The sequence below is a fragment of the Adiantum capillus-veneris genome, chromosome 10 (genome assembly GCF_014529385.1).
Source record: "Adiantum capillus-veneris isolate H3 chromosome 10, ASM1452938v2, whole genome shotgun sequence".
Taxonomy (NCBI): domain Eukaryota; kingdom Viridiplantae; phylum Streptophyta; class Polypodiopsida; order Polypodiales; family Pteridaceae; genus Adiantum; species Adiantum capillus-veneris.
In genome coordinates, this window is record NC_140940.1 from 97115283 (window position 1) to 97137700 (window position 22418).

Here is a 22418-nt window from a genome sequence, read left to right on the forward strand (position 1 = left end):
GCTTGCTGCAATATTTTATCCAACACACGCCCATTACCAAGCATTCTCACGCATTGGCGATGATGATACTGATTTTCATCACAATATTAGGCTCTAGGTTTTATGCTTTCAATTGTACTTCAATTTGTTTTATTTTTATTTGTACCCAGGCATCGGAATAGATACACAGAATGTATCAGTTGTTCTCACACTTAATTTTACATTTTTAAGACGGTTAATATAACATTTCATTTTCTTTTCTCTCTCTTTCCCCCCCGTAACCAAACTGCAAGCCCTACCTTTATGTTCGATTATCCACATCCTTGCAAGTCGATGACTTTTTGGCACCCACACACACACACACCTATCAATTTGAATGCTCAACACACACCCCCACACACACCCCTATCGAGAGTGTCTCGTTAATGCGCACACCCGCATCCCTACTTGACGGATCCTTCTTCTGCTATTCAAGCTTAAGTAATTTGTACCTACTACAAGTTTAAACGAGAAGCTTATGTATGTGTTTTTTTAATTTGTTCGATCAATCTCCTATTTGTAGCCTGACTTTTACATGATATACAAGATGTATGCTTGTGATATCATGACTTTACACTAGTCCATGCCCTTTACCACAGTTTACAATATCAAGAGGACTTCTTCATTTATTTAAAAAAAAACATTTATTACTTCCGTCTAACTTTCTAATCGATCGAAGGCTAATCATAATAAATGATTGTAAGTCATCAGGGTAATTTTGTCTCTTAAGTTGCATTATACAATAAAATCAGAAATGGTCCCAATATTTTATGTCTGTTTGTGACTCTAGTGGATCTAAGCTATTAAAATTAAAACTGTAGAGTTTTTCTTCCTACTCAGTTGTCATCCTCTCACTATCCAGTCTATAAACTAATAAGGCGGAATTATATGCTTTTATTTTATGGCCAATTATTCGCAGTAAATTAACACATTTTGAATTTGTTAACTATACTTTGGTGTCAGTTTGCTAGTTACAGTTGTCTCTTACTTGTACCTCTCTCCCCACGCACAAACTAGTACATATTTTCAGATGCAGTACATCATCCAAAGTCTTATGGTTTATAGAAAGCACACAGGTGAGTTCTCTCCGCAATTTTAATTTTTGGTTTTGAAAAATCTTCTCGTAAACACAAGCAAGCATACACTAATAGGACTCTCTCAAAAATTCTATGATTTTCAAAGTCCTACACATAGACCATTCTACAGAGAACAACACGGTTACAAAAATTCAACGCACATGCCTTACTTATTATCTTGATTACCATCTATTTTTTAACAGACAGTATGGCTCTTTTTACTTACCTGCATTCTCTAACATTGTGTCAATACTTGTATTAAATGAATATGCTATTGCGATCATTTCACATTGCGCTATGCATCTACTTAATTAGTCGAGGTGCTTTCGCCAATGCATAATAATTTGTCAGTACTTTGTTACTCAACCTTACTCCAATGTGGTGTGAACGAGGTAGTACATTTTTTATATTTTTATGCGTGTTCTAATCCATTGGTCACATGCACATAGATTCACCGATTTAGGCAGTGTGTAGATACTCATCTTGGTGCAGATCCGCCGATTTAGGCAACACATTGATAAATTGCAGATTCGTGATTTTTTAAACTTATACCAAATGCAGATTCGTCGATTTAGGCAGCATTGTGCAGATTTGCCGATTTAGGCAGCACGTCTTATTGGTGTAGATTCGCCGATTTAGGCAACACTGATCACAAAATCATGCTGCAGTGGCTGGCCACCACTGTAACTGGTATGATTTTGTTACCCGGGTACATAATGAAAGTGATTTGGATTTGGACTTATATTGTGGATTTGGAATTGGATTGGGATTTGGTATCTGGTGATTATTTAGCAGTGTTTATGTGATGAGACTTGACATTATGAGATTGATGATGAGCGTGACCAATGATATGCTGATTCATCAGGGTATGACATATACTGCTTATCCTAGTGGTATGGGACACTAGAATAGGTAGTATGTGGATGACGGCATGCATAAGAAATATTGTCTAATTTTATGAATTTTGTTACTATTTAATGATACAGATTTCTAATCATTGTTTTTGACAACTAGTATTGTTTGTAGATTTTTATTTTCGCAGATGAGGACAATTGCTTTCCAACGGAGAGGTATGTTATAGAATTGATATTTTATTATCTATTGCAGCTGACAGGTGGCAAAAGCATCAACAAATAATGGATTATGCAGAAGGATGTTACATTTTATGTATATTTGATTATTCAAGTGCTCTTTATGAGCTTTGGCCATTTATGTCCGACCGGCCAGTTTGTAACCAATTTGACCATTCAAGAAATCTATAAAACAAATACGTGCAAGAGGGAAATGGTCACTTGCACGGGGGGAGATTGCACCCAGTGTCCGTCTCATTCTTCTCTCCTCTCTTCTCTTCTCTTTCGCCGTGCCAGGAGTAGCACTCCTCTCTAGGAGGTGCGCCTGCACATGTTCTCTTCCTCTCTCTCGTTCATTGTCTCTCTCTGTTCGCGTACATCGTTGATTATGAGCCAGGTAAGCATATTTGTGTGTTCCATGGATTGCTATATATTATATTTTAGTATTTTGCAGGGGCGCCACGCCTTCCGCTTGTAGCACGTACATCAATGCCCTGCACAATGTTCCAGACGCCCTTTGACACAAGAACATGTTGCATCATATAAGCCCACATAGGGTAGTTGTCCCCATCCAACCTGTCCTCAGCAGCAAACATCTTGAACACATCTGTGTTGTTGTTAGCCATGGTAAATGCTGCACCTGATGTGAAAACTGCCCGAAAATAGGAGAAACGGAGCAGGAACAACACGTGCTACATAGCACAAACCGTAGAAGACTATGAGGCACCTGTTATGCAGAAAACAGCACTGACAAAAATTCTCCACAAAATGACGAAATAGCCTGTGCAGTACTGCCTGTAGTGGAAACGGAGGCCGAAATGAGCCCGAATCAAAAATCTGAGGAGACTAAGCTCTACTAGCCATCCCGAAATTTTTGTCGACCTGCGAACGCTTGCCAAAGCTCACTGAAATAGGAGAAAGTGAGTAGGCATGTGCTGGAGCAGCTGCTGGCGACTAAGCTTGAGAGGACACAACCTGCTCTGATACCGCTTGGAGAAGACGAAGGAAGCTCAAGGCACACAATAGAGAGTGTGTTACTTAGTGTGCAACGGAAAGATAGATAGCCCTAGAATGATGGGCGTATATACAATGCTCGGGGGAAAAAACCTCCTAAAGAGGGAAAAAATGTCTCGGCGGTCCTAGTGTGTTCACACACATCACTACCATGTATATGGTAACAGTTGCATGCGCAACTCTCCAGTTGTCACTACAGTTCTACATGCATACTATGCCGACCTCAAGGTTGCGAAGAACAACTACAAAATCTTGGGAGATTCCATAAGATATTTTCTATCACCTACTATGGAGTGTAAGCCAATGTGAATAGTTTTTGAAGTTGAAGCCAATCTACACTATATATAATGGAGGAAGGGATTCCGGCCCCTCCCCTCGACCACATGTCAACGACTGCTTCCTATGACGAGTGTCCCCTGCAAAACGCGTCGATCGCACAGGGACACAACGTGATACACAGGGAGAGAGAGAGAGAGAGACGTGCGGGTACGCGCAGAGAGAGAGAGAGAGAGAGAGAGAGAGAGAGAGAGAGAGAGAGAGAGAGAGGGAGGCCACTATAGGTGTGAATAGCTTTTGGAGTTATATCCGAACGACTTGAGTTCAAACCTTGGCTCACGCCAGCCATTTATGCATCATGGCCGCCATTTGCCGGATCAAGGCTAAGAAGTGTTCGCTCTTCGCAGCTCGCAAAACAGAGCAACGGTCAACTGAGGAATAGATCCATGCATGCACAACGTGCGTTTCAAACAGGTTCTCTCTCTCTCTCTCTCTCTCTCTCTCTCACACACACACACACACACACACACACACACACACACACACACAGCAGGCGCACACGAGAGAGAGTAGGTTAGCATTTTAACCAGCCTTCATTCACACACAGAGGAAAGAGGGATAGGAAAAGGTTGAAATCATGCATCTGAATGCTAGTTAGGAGGATTGTCTACACACGTCCATGTTTCTGGTGCAGTTACCGTCCTACTTAACAGAATGCAACACGTTCACCCTTAAAGCGTCCAAGAAAGAGCTACTTACAAAGGTATTCACATCAGGAGCTATGAGGAGCTGCTAGTATGACATTGGTGCTCCTAGGTGGCCATGTACTATTAAAGCCTTGTTGAATAAACAGACACTTGTGGCTGCATAGATTGTTTCTATCCCCGTGGACTCTTTGACTCTCATTCAATCTCAGATCATTCTTATTGCTTATAGCTTGGTGTACTTTCTCTAATCCAAGCATAATAGATGCCATAAACATATGGCATCTCATATGCTAAGAGCTAACATTTCAAAAGCCAATGTAATCTTTAGTCACATTTTCAAAGCCTCTTCTACTCTTAAAAAATGTCATGTCAGTATTTTAGTGCTGACAACACTATTTTTGTCTTTCTGTTGGCTGATGTCCTCTCCTACTGTGTTGCACGAAACGTTTCCAGTTTCCAGAAACGTTTCCAAACTGGAAACGTATACCTGCATAAAACACCGTGAAACGGCAACATCTAGGACCAGGAAACGCTGGGGGTATACCAATTGGGGGTAGACAAGTATACAAGCATCCCAAGACATCGGCAACTACATCAAAAAATACAGCCAACAAAATTTGCACACTCACATGAATAGTACAAAAAATACTGCCAACACAGGGAAGGTTCTCTTCTTTCCAATTGTGCTGAGAGGAATATTTTGCGGAGGCTGGTGTAGCTCTTTGTTCTTTGTTCTTTGTAAACGTTTGTACTTGGTTGGCTCTCTGCTTAGTCGTGTTACAGTACAGGTAAGGGCCCTTCTCTTTTTTTTTGGTCAAAAGTGTCACAAACTGATGACGTGGCATGCCTAACAGACAATAACCAACCTTATAAGTTGTCTCAACATATGGGTACTTGCCGACAGGGCCCAAGGGACACTAGGGAAATCAACAAGAGCTGGTGGGCTGGCTGTGCGGATTGCCGCAATTTACGTTGGCTGATGTAGTAGACCGTACGGACGCTCCGCGTTCTCCGGACAACAGTATGGACGTTCCGCGTTTTGCGCTTCAAGCTTTTGAGAGATGTTGCTTTTGAGTTTGAAGGCTTTTCATGTAACTGCTTTTCCATGGCCAAGAGACTTTAAATAAAACCCCTGGCCACTCTCTGGCTCGGAAGTGCTGACGAGCCTCTGAGCAGAAAGGACCTGCGGGTAACTGTACTTTGCTCAAGCATTAATATAAAACGAAATATTGAAAGGGGTACCAGTCTTTGGGGCCAATCTCTCTGGGCATGGAACTACGTCGGGCCGTGTCGACTCAATTGAATTGTGAATTAAGTGTAAAGTATTTTAAAGTGATTCTATCTCGTGTGTCGTGCCAGATTCTCGACTTGGGGTGCCCCAAGTCTGATACAGCGGTATCAGAGCTCAGGCGATTTCTCTTCTACCAAGAAATCTGATCCCTTTTTCCGCGACACACATGGATTCTGGCAAGAATCAGACGAACGCTCTTGACACTTTTGGAACGAGAGGCAGCACGGGAAATTTGAATGGATCAACAAATCAAAAATATGGGCCACCTCGGCCTACGAAGTATCAATTAATGGAGATGCAACATCAGCAGCAGGTTGATGATTGCGTAGAGGATCCACAATATGCCAAATTTTTGACGCGGCACCCGATTGATGAAGTGCATACATACTCATTGGTAGAAAGCCATTGATGCCCCAATAAATCAGCCCTCAAGAAACTTCCTGTCCCAAGGATGTTTACTGAAGATCAACTTGATGACGTTGTCGAAAGACGAGTCAACCAACTTTTGGGGGTGAAGAAGCAACCGAAGAAACGCAACAAGGGAACTGAATATTCTGGTTATTTGGGCCGTCAATCTTCTTTTGCGAATGCAAGAAAACGGAAGAAGCATGTACGCTTCGAAGGATTGTTTAGTTTGTCCTCATCTTCTTCTGACAGTTTGGATAGCTCTTCCTCTTTTGATTTGAGTGATGAGGACAGAAAGGGCAAGAAACGAAGAAAGAATTAGAGGTTTGGACTGAACAAGGAGGAGGCCACGAAGAGCAGACCATACGGTAGATCTCGACATTTTTCTGACAGTTTTGACGAGGATTCATCCTCTTTTGAGAGTTCGGACTCTGATGACCACATGTTTTATTCAAAGAAGAAGCACTTTTACAGATCCAACCATTATGATTTCTTCGAGGACAAGGACAAAAAGACTAAGAATTTCAAGGAGGGTGGACAAGCAATGAAGTTTGAAACCTTTTTAGGCTTTCGAGATGCTCCCAAGCCTTTAGCCTACAGTTTGACATAGCGTTCTCTGGAGGGTGCTACTCAGAGCACTTTTAAATCAGGAGGGCAACATCATTTTTAAAGGAAATGCACGAACGTGGTGGTCCACTCTTCTCTTAAGGAAAGGAAGTGGTTAAAGTTCAAACGGCTCTTTATTTCCTCTTGGCTGACTCCAGAGTACGAATGAGACATGATTACCGCTAGGAACCATCTTCAGATGTCCAAGATCGACACTTTGGATACTTATTATGAGAGATTTTGGGATGCTTTTCTACTTGCCTCTTCTTTTAAGAAGGTCATTTTTAAGCAACACATCGAGCGATTTTGTTGTGGACTTCCCAAAGAAATCTGAGATTACTGCCTTCAGCAGAAGTCCGAGTCTATACAACAACTAATGGGACATGCTAAGCAAGGATTTGCTATGTATTTGGGTAACCCCACTGATTAAGTTTTGACACCAATGATTGGCGAGAATTAGACAAAAGATAACAGAAGAAGGAAGTTTCAGAAAGAGAAGGACGCACGACCCAACTGACCGAGGAACAAAAATCAGAATACCTCAAGGAAGGGCAGTGCTTTGACTGTGGAGAACAAGGACACGTCTCTGCAAGGTGCCCCAAAAAGGCATAGAGAGAACAATCAGAAGATAGGTGTAACAAACTTGGAAAGCCCAAGTCTAGATTCTGTTGCGACACGAGAGAATCACTTAAAATACTTCACAACTTTAAAATCACAGTTCAATTTGGTCGACACGGCCCGGCGTAGTTCCGTGCCTAGAGAGATTGGCTCCAAAGACTGGCGTCCCTTTTGGTATTTCTTTTATATTAATTTTTGAGCAAAGTACAACTCCCGCAGGGTCCTTACCCTGAGACTCTGCGTCCAGATGCTCTTAGAAGTGAGTCCCTTAGGGCTCTTTTATTCTTACAAGGGATGCTCAAAAGCAGAGCCCCAAAAGGAGTTAAACTCAAAAGCAAAAGTTCCAAAAGCAACTAGTCCTCAAAAACTGGCAAAAGCAGCCAGCACAAATTACGAAATTCCGTATAGCCCTGCCATGTCAACGGCCAGCGTGAAACTCGGAAATGCGTACAGTACTGCCACGTCAGCTGTCAATGCAAAATCATAGATTTTCGTACAGTCAGCCATGTCATCACTTTGCTGTGTGTGTCCGGGTTGCACTGCCACGTCATCAATTTGTGACATAGCCCCCTCTTGAAAAAATTATAATCGCCCTCGATTACGCCTGCAAAACAGTTAGAGGCCATAAACCAGTCCAGTAGATACTACTCTAAGTATCGACGCTCTAGACGCGACACCTCTAGTACTTATACAAAGTCGACAGTCACATCACTGCACATGACATCACATGACAATCAATCACAAAAACAATCATTTCAAATCTCAGACCATGACTGCTAGCAACGTATTTAGTAACCACATCTAGATCCATTTTGGACCTCACTGATGTCGGGTTAACTAATCCCATATTGCGACCATGTCTATAGAGATTTTCGACTCAAGCACTATCATGTGCAAGTAGTCATTCTCCTCAAGCACTCTCGTGTGCGAGAAAACTTTTCCGGGGATCCCAATCCATCTGTAACAAACTTGGACACTGCAAGTCAAGATTCTACTGTGCAAGTAGTCATTCTCCTCAAGCACTGTCGTGTGCGAGAAAACTTTTCCGGGGATCCCAATCCATCTGTAACAAACTTGGACACTGCAGGTCAAGATTCTACTGCGACACAGCAGAGATTCACTTCAAAACAGTTCACAGTTCACAATTGATTCGACACGGCCCGACGGAGTTCCGTGCCTAGAGATATTGGGCCCAAAGACTAGCGCCCCTTTCGGTATTTCTTTTTGTATTAATTTGTGCTCAAAGTACAAGGGAGTGGGATGGTTCTCACTCCCAGACTCTGCGTCCAGATGCTCTGAGTTGAGAGCCCAACCCACTTATTTAAAGGTTACAAGGGATGCCCAAGAGCAGAGCCCCAAAAGCTACCCTGTTAAAAGCATCTAAAAATAAAGCAATTTTTCCCAAAGCTTCCCCAAAAGCTTGCGTAGAGCAAAAGCTGAAAATCCGTACAGCTGCCGCAAATCACGGGATTCCGCTCAGCCACGTTAGCCTGCCTGTCTTCGCAATTCTCACCGCATTTCACAGAATCTGCCACGTCAGCCTGTCTGTGGATTTTTCGGGCCTATTTTCCGGGAGTTGGCCAGGGTGTGTGTGTATCTGTTGCCACGTCACCCATTTGTGACATACCCTCCTCTTAAAAGCATTGTAATGGCCCTCGATTACGCCTGCAAAATAGACAGAGGCCATAAATTGTCTTAGTAGACACTGACTGTTAGTACCGACGCACTAGGAACACACATCTAGCACACGTACCAATCGACAGTGACATCACAGGACATCACTTGACATCACGGGACATCACATGACAAATCACATTCAAAATTCATTCGGATCTCAGACCATGATTAATCGGCAACGTATTTAGCAATTGCATCTAGATCCAATCGGGACCTCATAGATGCCCAGTTAACTAATCCTTATTGCAATCATGTCTATCGAGATCGTATCAGACTGAAATGCTGCAATCATTTCGTCTATCAGTTCCTGCACTTAAACAAGTCAAGTACAAAATCAGTATCATATTATCGAGTATTGGGTCGTTTCGAAGGTACCATACTTGGTTGTCCTCACTCTACAATATTGATATTGGATTGGAAACATGTACTCTCTCAGCTTAAGTGGTCTGGAAGATCCTCTTTAAATGGTAACTCATTGCGTAAAGAAAGCCTTCACTGGTCTGCGGTATTTGCATTACCCTTAGCAGTCACACAACCCGTCAAGGCTTACAATTTGATGAAATTTGGTATTACACGCATTGAGGATGTAACAGACTTGGACACTCCAAGTCAAGAATCAACCGCGACAACACCAAATAACCACTTCAAAACAATTCACAGATCACAATAGATTTGCATTGGCCTGGCGGAGTTCCGTGCCTAGAGATATTGGCCCCAAAGACTGGCGCCCCTTTCGGTATTTCTTTTTGTATTAATCAATCATCAAAGTACAAGAGAGCGGTTAGGGTTTCACTCTCAGACTCTGCGTCTAGATGCTCTGAGAAGTGAGGCCCTCACCACTAATTTAAAGATTACAAGGGATGCCCAAAAGCAGAGCCCCAAAAGCTTTTAAAATAAAAAGCATCAGTTCTCTCTCTCTCTCTCTCTCAGAGTCTTCAAAATTCGCGTTGCTCATCATTTTTCAAATTTTTTTTTTCAAAGCCTTTGCGATTTTCGGAAATTAGGGTTTCTGGCAGAAATTAGGGTTTGCAGGAATTTTAGGATTTCTGGCAGAAATTAGGGTTTCTGTTGTCCGCCACGTCATCACTTTGTGACTTACCCCCCTCTTGAAAGCATTGTAATTGACCGCGATTACGCCTGCAAAACCGACAAAAGCCATAAACCGTCTTAGCAGACACTGACTGTTAGTACCTACGTACTAGGAACACACATCTAGTACATGTACAAAATCGACAGTCACATCACACGATATCACAGGACATCACCAGACATCACAGGACATCACATGACATTCAACATTCATTCGGATCTTAGACCATGATTTATCGGCAATGTAGCTAGCAATCACATCTAGGTCCAATCGGGACCTCATCGATGTCCGATCGACTAACCCCTATTGCAACCATGTCTATTCGAGATCAATCAAACCAAAATGCTGCAGTCATTTCGGCTATCAGTTCCTGCACTCACAAGAAGTCAAGAACAAATCAGTATCATTATCAGGAATTCCATTTCATAAAGTCATCCAGGAGAATACTGTCAGCTCTTAGTATCCCTAAAGCTCAAAGAGACATCAGTGACTTTAGTATCAAAATCAAGGCATCTGTTGACAAGGGAGCGGAGTGACTCCCCTCTTGTGCATCCCACTGCACCAGATCTCCGGCCAAGCTGAATTCTGGGTTCCGTTTGGAGTAGACTATGCTAAACCAAAACATCGAGGTAAAGTTTCACAATCCGAGGAGTATCTGCTAGGTCCTCCTCCTCCATCCACTTCGCATCAAATGCAGGAAAGTTCTTGAACTAAACCAAGAACTGCCTTCGGACTTTACCTTTCTTCGTATCGTTATGTGCCAAAATCTGTTCAGGAACAAGGATCTCCTCGTTTTCTTCCACTTCGGGTTGCTCATCAGGCTCCCTATCATCAGGCACATCACCCTTAACAGGGTTCAAGAGACTCACATGCAATGCATTGTGAATCCTCCAAGTATCTGGTAGTTTCAATCGGAAGGAGACATCATTTATCTTTTCAGTAATCTGGAAAGGTCCGTAATATCACATACTAAGCTTTGGAAAAAGCCTCTCCTTTCCCTTTTTCTTTCCTAGGCGTGCCTTCTCAAAAGTAAGAGCACCCAATCATCCTCCTTCAGTTTCAAGTCGCGACGATGGCGATCCGCTGCCTTTTTTTGTCGTTCTTGAGACTTCTGCAAAGTCTCGCGAACCTTGGCAAAAGCCGTATCCAAATCTCGCGAATATTCATCCGCTTCCAATATCTAATCTTTCATGCTCAGGAAGGATGGAACCTTCGCAGCACTTTCAACAATCTCACATGGCGTCTTCCCCGTCGAAGAGTGTATCGTGTTATTGTAGGCAAATTCCACCAAAGGTAAGTTCTTTTCCCATTGAGTCTTCTGATCCGAGATACAAGACTTCAATAAATCTAAAATCACTGAATTGGCAATCTCAAATTGCCCGTCAGTCTGCAAGTGGAACGATGACGAGAATTGCAACTGCGTGCCAATGTTCTCCCAAATTGCCTTCCAAAACAAACTCATAAATCTGGGGTCTCTGTCAGAGACAATCGTCTCAGACGTGCCATGTAATTGGAAAATCATCGTGATCATTCTGTGTAATCGGGAGATCAAAAATGAAATCCATTTCAATACTTTCCGAGGGGCGGGTGGGTATGGGTAAAGGGTGTAACAATCCCTGTGCCTTATGCCTGTCAAACTTGACCTTCTGGCATATTGCGCACAACTCTTCCACGTCCTTTTTGAGTCACGGCCAATAGAAGTATGTCTCTACCGCTTTCATGGTGGTAGCAATGCCGCGGCGACCCATAAAAGGTGGACAGTGGCATTCAGTCATAACCTTTTTCCTCAACGGCTGTGTAACGCACAACATAGTCTTTTTCATCAAGTAGCCTTCCCGAAGGGAGTATCCCGCTACTGTCTCCCCATCCCGTATCCGTGTGAAAATATCTGCAAAATCTGTATCTGTGGCATACTGATCGACCATATCCTCGAAGCTCATATGATGTATCGCGGAAACAGCCAGAACCAACGGTTTCCGAGACAAAGCATCTGCCACCACATTCTTCTGTCCCTGCACATGGACAATCTGGAAGTGGAACTGCGACAAGATGTTCGCCTACCGCATTTGCTTTTCTGAAAGCTGCTTTTGTGACAAGAAGTAGCGCAAACTCTGATGGTCTGTAAAGATAGTGAAATCCGCTCCGAGTAGGTAATGCCGCCACTGAGTAAGAGCATGGATAACCGCCAAAAGCTCTCTCATAAATTTGTGCTGTCATCTCCGGCCTAGAGAACAAACGTCTCTCGTAAGCTATAACATGGCCTTCTTGCATCAAGACCGCACCTAGACTACGACCACAAGCATCACAATATACTTCAAATGACTTCTGCAAGTCCGGCAAAGTCAAAATAGGTCCCGTAGTCAATTTCTCTTTCAATGTCCGAAAGGCAGTCACCTCTGTGGGTCCCCACGAAAAAGGTACTCCTTTCTGTGTCAAGGTATGCAAAGGGGAAGCAACCTCTGCAACCTTTCGTATGAACCGCCTGTAGTAGGAACACAGTCCCAAGAAGCTTCTAACTTCATGGACATTCCTCAAATCGGGCCAATCACGGATAGTCTCTATCTTGGCCGGGTCCATTTGCACTCCTGCTGCTGACACAATGTGTCCCAAAAAGTGTATCTCTGGTAGGAAAAATTCACTTTTCTTTGCATTAATCACTAACGTGTGATCTCGTAATGCCTGAAAGACTTGAAGCAGATGATCTCTGTGTTCTGCCTCATTCTTGGAGAAAACAATGATGTCGTCAAAGAAAGTGCCAACAAATAGCCTGTTCTCTCGAAAAAATCCTGTCCATCATCTGGTTAAATGTCGCAAGAGCATTGGTTAAGCCAAAAGGCATCACCAAAAACTCAAATAACCCAAAAGTCGTCCGAAAAGCCGTCTTGTAGACATCTCCTGGCGCTATCCTGATCTGATGATATCCACTCTTCAAGTCAATCCTGCTAAAGCACGAGGATCCCTGTAACCTGTCAAGTATATCATCGATCCTAGGAATCGGAAAACTGTTCTTGATGGTGATTTTGTTTAGAGTGCTATAATCGATGCACATTCTCCAAGATCCGTCTTTCTTCAAAACCAACAACACTAGAGAGCAATACGGTGAAGTACTAGGCTGGACAAGACCCTTTCCCAAGAGGTCTTTCACTGGGTTCATAATCTTTTCATTCTGTACTTGGCTCACACGGTAAGGTGGCCGATTCGGTGGCGTGCTTCGAGGTATCAGATCAATGGTTTGATCTTCAGGTCCTCTGAAAAGCAATCGGCCACTGTAACAGACTTGGACACTCCAAGTCAAGAATCAACCGCGACAGCACCAAATAACCACTTCAAAACAATTCACAGATCACAATAGATTTGCACTGGCCCGGTGGAGTTCCGTGCCTAGAGATATTGGCCCCAAAGACTGGCACCCCTTTCGGTATTTCTTTTTGTATTAATCAATCATCAAAGTACAAGAGAGCGGTTAGGGTTTCACTCTCAGACTCTGCGTCCAGATGCTCTGAGAAGTGAGGCCCTCACCACTAATTTAAAGATTACAAGGGATGCCCAAAAGCAGAGCCCCAAAAGCTTTTAAAATAAAAAGCATCAGTTCTCTCTCTCTCTCTCTCTCTCTCTCTCTCTCTTAGAGAGTCTTTTCTCTTTTTTTTATATAAAAAAAGCCTCCGTGATTTCTGGAAATTAGGGTTTTTGGCAGAAATTAGGGTTTGCAGGAATTTTAGGGTTTCTGGCAGAAATTAGGGTTTCTGCTGTCCGCCATGTCATCACTTTGTGACAGAGGATGTGGTAGATGCAAATGGTTATGTCTTATCTTTTCCCCGTGCTTGTCAGGCACTTGCTTTGGGCATGCATCACCGTCCAATTTGGAGGAATATATCTACCTTGCTTGCTCCTCTTATACCTATACCGATCCTCAATGAGGAAAACAGGCTTAAAGATTGGGAACTCGTTAGTAATTCCCCTGGTTCCAAACCTGTATCTATGCAGAATTGGACTTCTAGGCAAATTTATAGAGCTATTATTCCTCCTCTGTGGATACAGTCTCATGGCAATTTGCTTTGGCACATGCATAAGTCAATGCGGTGGTGGAAATTGGTTCTTTCCAATAACTGGAAAAGTAAGTTGCCTTTGAAACAAAGATTGTTTCTATGGGGATGCATGCTTGGCATCTTACCGGTGGGTAAAACTTTGGCTTCTCGTCGCATTGCCTCCTTCGCTTGCCGAAGATGTTCGAATAGATTAGAATCTGTTCCTCATCTTCTCTGGTTTTGCCCTGACTCTTGAGATTTCTTGCTTATCCTTTCTAGGCATTTGTGTTCGAGGTTTCCGTCTTCCACGTTTGGAAAACTTTTCTGGGTTTTTGGGAGACTTACGTAGCGTTTACGTCTGCATGCAACTTTTATGTATTGGGTCAGATATTGGGCCTTCTCCTCGATCTGGTCCAAACGAAATGTCACTCTTTTTGAATCCAGACAGTTTCAGCTCTACGCTCACTTTTGAGGCTCTCTACAGCAATCATTGTTTGACTGTTGTAGATTGAAAGACATAGATGTCTCGACATTGACACTTTTCTATGACTACTTTTAGTTTGGAAGTTTGCTTCTCTGTTAGAACAACTTCCGAGTTTATGTTATATATGATCTTTCTGGTGGGTTTTCCTCATGCTGAGGCTTCCCACTTGTAATTAATCCAAGAGATATACCAAAAAAAAAAAAAGTGTGTGTGTGCATGCACCTTTTACACCTTCTATCAGAGTAGTGTTGATTGTATGTTTTGATATCATGTTACATATTATTTAAGTGAGTAATATGCAAGATGGTGCGGCTGCTTACATTGTGACTATCATAAGTCTATAATTTACACCTTCCTTAATGTGTGGATTTTTATGTCTTCCTTTGTGTGCTTCATTGGGTTTGCACAAGTCCTTAATACCCTCTGTGCAGCCAGATGTTCATTTGTATTAAGCTGTGCTATCAACTCCCTACACCCCCAGCTTTTATCTGAACAAGGCAAGCCAATACCACTACATGGATCTATCGAATAGCACCAGATTTTACTTATGAGCCTGAGTCATGTTTATGTTGGATTGCTTTTTTAGGGCTCATGTTTCATGAAAGAGTCACCTGAAGCCAGATCAGTATGCGAACATGCAGGAGTGGCATCCCTGGAGTATTCCTATAGTGTACAGTTCCCAAAAGCTCTAGTTTGGTACATGGTGTTTACTTATACATCTGGCTTAAAGAAAAACGACGAATTCGAGTTTGTCTCGGTTGGTTATCCTCGTTCTTTATGTTTCTTGATTTAGTGTTTTGTGCCAATGTGTAAGCCCCTTTTTTATTGTGACTTTTCTTACCTCATTAAGGTACATATATCTATTTCCATAGATTGGTCTTACATTCAAAAGAAGATTCCCTGGGCTTTGCATAGCTGATGCGGGAGGTGATCAGTGCCCCCGCCCTGGGATGCTGTAGCAAGTATCCTCAATCTTTCCATGTTTCACATAGTCAGGGCTCTTTTCCCGTGTTCATGTGGACATTGTTCTCCTATTCACTGTGTCTACCATACTGATACATCGTAGAGTATTAGCACAGCTGAAATGATTTGCTTGTCATCTGCTCTGTATGTGACTCTATATTTACAAACTCGTTTTCTTCAATCTTTTCTATTTTATTTCATCGTACCTATGGAGTCTGCCTATTGCGGGCGTAGTTGGTTTTGCATCTTAGCAAGACTAGTGTGAGTACGTCGAGAAGCTTATATAAAACATGCAAAATTAATTTCAACTGTTTCTGTCAGTTTCAGGGCCAGCGATCATTTATGTGACTGTTTAGATTCTGTTCTTTCTTGTACAATTCAGTTCAGATTTGCCGGGAGCAGGGGCTAACTGTTTGACTGCCATAAAAAATACATAATCACCAAATGGGCAAGAGGAGAAGGGAGAATGAAGCTCATGCAGGACAAGATGAGTCGAAATTTAATGATGAGAGCAAAGTTGATTCAATGAATGTTGAAGGAGAAAAAAAGAATCAGAGGAAAAAGAAGAATGAAGTAGCAGGTATGTCTGAATATGATTTTAAGTGGACCTTTAAATGTAGTAAAGAAATAGTGGACTCAGTTCAGAAGTACTCTGCAGGTAAAAGTAAGGAAAAGAAAGGTGGTATTTCTGTCCAGTCTGGAGGTAAGATTGTTTTCTCTTGGACTGCTGCACAGGAGATCATGGTTTTAAAAGAGCTAGTGAAACTAGCAAAAATGGATACTTCCAAGCCCTTGGATAATAGCGGCATCAATTGGGAGGTGCTAGCAGTAGCAGTAGGAGAGAGGCTGGATCAGAGTGTCACGCGAACTCAAATTTATGAGAAAACGAGGCGTTTGAAAGAAAGGTACTTAAGAAATGAAGAAAGTATGAGCCGTGGGAAGTTTAGTTCTTTCAAAAACAAGGATGATGAAAAAATGTTCAAGTTCTCTCAGAAAGTTTGGGGAGTTTGTGGGTCTCCGGACTTGCAGCGAAATGAGAAGAATCGTAATTTTCCAGCTGGTGATTTTGCGAAGGAATTTAATGAGAGTAACCAAAGCCAGTCGCGTGGTCGTTTATTTAATGATGCTGAAGTCCAAAAGACAGAAAAAGAACAAAGGTCTGAAGATCTTGGGAGGGCTCAGTCATATCACAACAAGCCAGAGCAGCTATTAGATAATGCAGTCAATACGTTTAATGAGGATGGATCAGATAATAACTCTCATGAGCAGGGGTTAACTAATGCAGGTAATGTTTCTAATGAGCAGACAAAACCTGTGAAGGCGCCAGGTTTGAGAGGAGAGGGGAAATCCGAGTTCCTTCAACAGCGTCAGACCACCTTAATTCCATCAGAAAAAGTTGCATCTCACTCAAGCAATCACGAGGGTGGAGAGGAAATCAAGAGGATCATGGATGGCTTTTACTCTGAACATCAAGCTCTTCTCGAAGATGTACAAAAGAGTTGCATGACAGTACTTGAAGACATGGAAGCGAAGTTTTTGAGTATCTTGAGCAACATTGTTAGGGGAATGCAAAGTGCTTGGATGGGAGTTGGTGCACACATATCTTCAGTCGACATGATGTTGCAGGATCTGGCTTCATGGGACAGCATGATTGATAGGTGCGCAAGTTTATCGACAGGTGCCAACCAGTCTCCTGCCTTTGAAGATCTTGATCAGCAGTGGCAACAACAGCATTTGCAGGAGCTGAATCTTACTTCCTTGAAATTGCAGCTAATGCTAGATGAATGCAAGAGGGAGAGAGAAAGGTTGGAGAAGCTATAAATGTTACAAAAGCATCTTGCAAAAGCTATTGAGAATCACTTTTGAAGTTAGGTGATTTGCTTCAAACTATGGATATGTGCTTTTTAAGACTGACTTCATAAACTACACAATGGCAGGAGCAGCGGATTCTGCATGGTGCGTCAGAATGATTCTAGTTCAATAACAACACCAATGCACTTGGTTTTGCACATGGCAGATAATGCAAATTTTTTACTCCTTGCTCATAACGAAGTCTATTATCCATGATGGCTCCAGGTCCATTTTCTCTCTTTTTCGATCTGATGGAATCTTACTACCGAGCAGTTTTCCCGTCTTTTTGAAACCCAAAATGCTGAAGCTTGGAGGTAATGCTAAATCTACTGAAAAGTAACTGGAACAAAAGGTCATACCAATTACTTTCTTATGTCTGTATACGAGAAAAATGAATGCCGTGGTAGAAGCTAGGTTTTGCTATATATTTCTTTGATACTTATCAGGAAAGCTGGGCCAAAGCATATCTTGACAAGTAGTTAACTGTATGTCAGTTTTCAATGACTTAACATATGTCAAGAGGAACTGCGGTGTGTTGCTGATGAGTTCCGTTGAATGCATTGCTTCGATGAAGTTCAACTTTTCTTTGTTTGTGCAAGTTCCATTTTCGTATCCAAATATACTAGCCACACTTCAGGGGAACAGGTGGGTTGATGAATTAGCCTTGTGTTAATTGTGTCAGGCAAGAAAAAAGCTATGTACCATAATGTGGTGCTGGGGATCTGGTGTGATTCTGTTCTTGAGGTTATTCACCCATGTCGTTGGAATCATGGGGTAGTTCAAGGGTGAGAGCCTTCACAAATGGCTTAGCTGAACATAGGTGTCTTGTCTCTCTCTCTCTCTCTCTCTTCAAGAAAGTCCAAGGTCAATGACAAACCTAAGGCCATGGAGTGCGTGTGGTCCCCATTTATTGTGCTCTATCGGGGAAGTTACCCAGCCAGGTAAAGCGTAGAAAGGCAGGCAGTGTTTTGTGGAAAGTGTTCACATGCCCCATTATTGTACTTCATTGGGAAAGTTATCCAGCCAGTTGAAGTGCAGGAAGGCAGGCAGTGTTTTGTGGAAATTGTTTACATGGAAGTGACTCTTTTGTTCACTGTATTTGTTCTCCATTATTGTTATTGTGGAAATTGTGTAGCCACTTAAGTGTAGGAAGGCAGGAAGTGTTTTACTGAATCATAATCACTCGGAACAGGGAGCTGGAAGGAGACCGGCAAGGTCATTGCTCTAGTCATTGGAACAGTTTAGGAAATGGCTTGTTATTGTATTTTTTGTATGCAATGTTTCGAAGAAATGGCATAACAAATATGAGAAATGGGGGATCTTGGAAACGAAGTTGGCTTGTAACTATGGCTTAAATTGTTTCCAGACTTGGTTCATTGTATGTGTCCGCTGGATTGTGCATATGTCGCGCTATCAGAGTAGCCGTGCAAGATGTGCTAGGTTGTGATGGCGAGCATGAGAGGGGGACCTTGGAAACGAAGTTGGCTTGTAACTATGGCTTAAATTGTTTACAGAGAAGTGACTTGGTTCATTGTATGTGTCCGCTGGATTGTGCGCATGTTGCGCTATCAAAGTAGCTGAGCAAGATGTGCTAGGTTGGATGGCGAGCATGAGATGATTTGTATCAAATAAGTGTCGAGAGCTTTTGGTGTTGGGTTCTCTTCTCCAACCATTCTGCTGCCCCAGGTCTTACACACCATTCTTTGGCCATCGCTTGCTTCAATTGGGCAGGAACTGCTCTTCCATCTTAGACTGGCTTATTCTAGTTAATTTAACCCTTTCCTTTGGAAGGCAATGATTTTGTTTCCAAATAGTAAAGGTGAAATGTTTTAGCGGCATCAATAGCCTAAAATACACAGATAACAATGTAGCAAGCAGACCCTTTCTGTAGTTTTCTACCTGACCATCCGATAAGAAGTGTTAGGAATTGCAAGGATTTATTTTGTAAGACATCTCAAATTTTTGCTTTTCTAAAACAAGCCTTAGTAAAGAAGGGAGTCAGGTGTACATTTGATGTTTAATCCTTTTTTATGCTTACAGACCTATCTTTACATGTGATGACTTGAATTCTTCATTTATACCTGGGTGATGACTCCGTTCATTTCATGGTTACTATTGTGTGGTTTGCTGCATGAAATTAGAGAACTTTGTAAGAGCATTGGATTTCTTTATAAAAATTTGTGTATGAACAGTTTTTTTCATAGCTGTACAATCAATCACCCGTCCCAGCTTTCGCTACCTGCTCCATGCCTCTACCTACCTTCCGGTCCTCCTTGTTACTTGGGCAGAGATGGAGTGCTCAATTAGAACCTACCAAGTGTGATAAGAATTGGAGTCATACACGTCATTATTTGGAATAAGAGTGCAAGGAAGAATATCTTTTGGGCATATAAAAGTTGATCGGAGAGTCATGTATGGCTCACATCATTGGTTTGTCTCAATAATTAGCATCAAACTTGGTATTCAGATCAATGCGTGGTTTCATGTGGTCCCCCAACCTTTTATGGCAATGCCATCTGATTTGAATCAGTTGGTTTAGAATGTTTGTGTGCTATCTGCAATCCTAATAAGGCACCTCGATTCCCTAGTTCCTTATATGTTAGAACCGAACTTTAAAGGCAAGAAAATAAGAAAACTTTGATATGGTTTAGTATCTCTGTATTGGTCCCAACCAGCTAGTTAATCTCAAAATATGTATAGAAACAAAGAAATACTTGATACCTTGTAGGTACCATTAAACATGGATAAGAGGTTGACATCCATGTGTGTCAAGGGAGAGCCTACCAAAACAAGGTACCAAATGTGCAAATCAACCAACTTCAAAAGACTATCATAGTTGTCATGATGCCAAAAATTTTAGCTTGCACCCAAATGTCTAGCAGTGAAGGCTATCCATAATTTAACATGTGTAACTTACGGAATTGAAAATGATTAGGTCAGTTGTCAAAACCAAAGCCCTTACTCATTCAAGAGCAATCAATTAACCTTTTGAATTACCATAAGGTATAAGCAACTTATTTAGTGCCTAGTAATCAACAAATATCCAGTCTTAGAAGAAGACCAGAATAGCCATATTAGATATGCCAGTCCCAATCAGGTCTTGCAAAGTGGGTTCTAACCAAAAGCAACTAGTATATTAATAGAGAAGACAAGAAATTCTTGTAAAACATAGAGATAAATGATGACTATCCCCAAGCAACAAACATTTTTGCAAGCAACACGGTCTTCACTTAAGCTATCCCCTTACTACCCCATATCTTAATTGCAAAACAAATTTGAAGGAATACAAACAAATTATAAATAATGACTATCCCCAAGCAATAAACATCCTTGGAATCATACTATTTAGGTAAATATGATCTCCCACCTATGGTTGATAGAGAGTAGTCGTCTCTCTCTCTCTCTCTCTCTCTCTCTCTCACTTGAAGACCACCAATTGCACTAATTGAAATGAAAGAAAGAAATGAGACAAGGAATATTCAAGCTATGGAAAGATTAAAGGTTAGGAGAGAGGAAAGGGAGAGTGTAATGAGAAGATGAAGATCGAGTTATGGTAAGCTTGATTAGGGTTTTGGCCATGGATTCTCTTGGAGAGGAGTGTTGGTGTAGGAGGTGTGTGTGAAAGAGGTTTACCTATGGTTTTTCCAAGCTTACTCTCAAGGTTGCACCTTCAAAAAAAGAAAAAAGAAAGAAGTGTAAAATGAGAAGAGAAACTCTCTTTTTATGCACATTTTAGATAAGCGCTTTCACTTATCTTGATAGCTCATCTTACTTATCGATAAGTTCTTTTTACTTATCTTTATAACTTACCTTGCTTTTCGAAACTTCTTCAACAACTTACTTACTCACCTTATCGTTATCTTCTCTTTTCCTTTTTCTTTATGCTATTTTTTTGTGATGAAAAACTATTTTTTCATGTATTAGTTATGTCCATATTCCCATGGTGTAAATCTAAAGTGTCTTGTGAGTAAACTTTAGTGCTTGGATTTAGCTTGAATTTATCTAAACATTTATTCTTTGAGTGATTTTTAAATCTATAATGAAGGTCTATGCCTTCCTTGTCTATGAAAATAGTGGATCTACTAGCCAATGATACTCTCAACTCCTTACCCATGGGTCAAGCCTTGAGTTGTAGTCTCTTAGTGATGAAATTAGATGTAAAATTATCTTGAACATTGTTCTTTTCTTTTCGTGTTTCTTTGTTCATTAAAATTCTCAATTTCTAAAATGGTCATATTAACATCTAATTTGTTACAAAAGCTCAGCAGTTTGAGTACTTTCAAGAGAGCTTCTCTTGCTCTCAAAACTCGTTCACCATTTGTATTTTTAAAGATAAATAGTACCTTTTACAAAAAAGATGACGTGGAAAAAATATTCTAACATGGTCTCCTTGTCTCTTCTAGAGTTTCTACTTCCATTTCCTTCTGAGCACTTCTTCTCGAGAGTTCTTAGCCATTTGTATTTTTGTTTGCTCTTACATAATGTTTTTGAGACTTGAGAGTTCCATGCCATTTTCTGTTTATACCTCACTCTTTTCCTACAAAAGCTCTACTAAAGTCTCTATCTGACAAATAAAAAAATTGCACTCTAATACCACTTGTGAGGGCCATGCACCAAGGACTGCCACAACTGCACCATCTGTAAATGGATACACCACGATTCCTAACATCCCTCTTGCTTGAGACCGATACCAACCTCCTACTCTTTGATGCCAACTCAAGGGAGTGATAGCATTCCTTGAGTTGTAGCATTCACTTTTTCTCATATGGAACCTTAACCCCAAAATATTTTTCGTTATCGATTCAAACTTTCTAGTTGAATTCATCTAAAAATGTAAGCTCAATCTTCTAGAGTCAACTGATGGGAGTTCTCTTATTCGCCCTTGGTTCAAGGCCATTGACGTTTTTTTCTCGGTTATGACCGAGCACAGCCGTTAGTGTGTTTGACTAAAATGAGTGTATTTACTAGCTACATGAATCTCTCGTTCCCAAGTTTGATTCCCACTCCGTAGATTGATATCTGTTTCCCTGTTTTTTACTTAACTTAATGGACAACATGAAAATTGGGTTCAACTTTCCGGCCAACAGATTTAGCCTCAGGAATCCACCCTCCCACCAAACCATTTGATAAATGCACCTTTCCAAGTTAGTACTATGATACTAGGAAAAACAGTATTCCAAACATGTTGAACCAAGAATACATTTCAAGCATTTGAAAGAAGCATGCAAATTGTTGCATATCCTTGCA

At 41.5% G+C, this 22418-nt stretch overlaps 1 protein-coding gene across 11 annotated transcripts; it reads left to right on the forward strand.

The window, feature by feature from the left end:
- Positions 1 to 3773: 3773 nt before the first annotated feature.
- LOC147449311 (uncharacterized) lies at positions 3774 to 17756 on the forward strand. 11 transcript variants are annotated; one of them, XR_015189424.1, is made up of 5 exons: positions 3784 to 3928; positions 14944 to 15114; positions 15642 to 15900; positions 15979 to 17276; positions 17397 to 17756. XR_015189424.1 is itself a non-coding variant. In XM_086521786.1 (4 exons), the coding sequence occupies exons 3-4, from the start codon at positions 15765 to 15767 to the stop codon at positions 17139 to 17141; spliced, it is 1299 nt and encodes a 432-aa protein (XP_086377912.1). In that variant the 5' UTR covers positions 3784 to 3928; positions 14944 to 15114; positions 15208 to 15764; the 3' UTR covers positions 17142 to 17756. The 11 variants fall into 11 exon arrangements, 10 of the variants coding, with proteins under 10 accessions (XP_086377919.1, XP_086377915.1, XP_086377912.1 ...); XM_086521786.1 differs by having other exon boundaries at positions 15208 to 15900; positions 15979 to 17756; XM_086521785.1 differs by having other exon boundaries at positions 15979 to 17756.
- The last annotated feature ends 4662 nt before the right edge of the window (positions 17757 to 22418 follow it).

Excerpts from the sequence above, each read along its gene's own strand:
- LOC147449311 (XM_086521793.1), top strand. The coding sequence starts at position 15,765 with ATGGGCAAGAGGAGAAGGGAGAATGAAGCTCATGCAGGACAAGATGAG. Across the intron at positions 15,901-15,978 it reads AAAGAAGAATGAAGTAGCAG|GTAAAAGTAAGGAAAAGAAA; the intron begins GTATGTCTGAAT and ends AGTACTCTGCAG.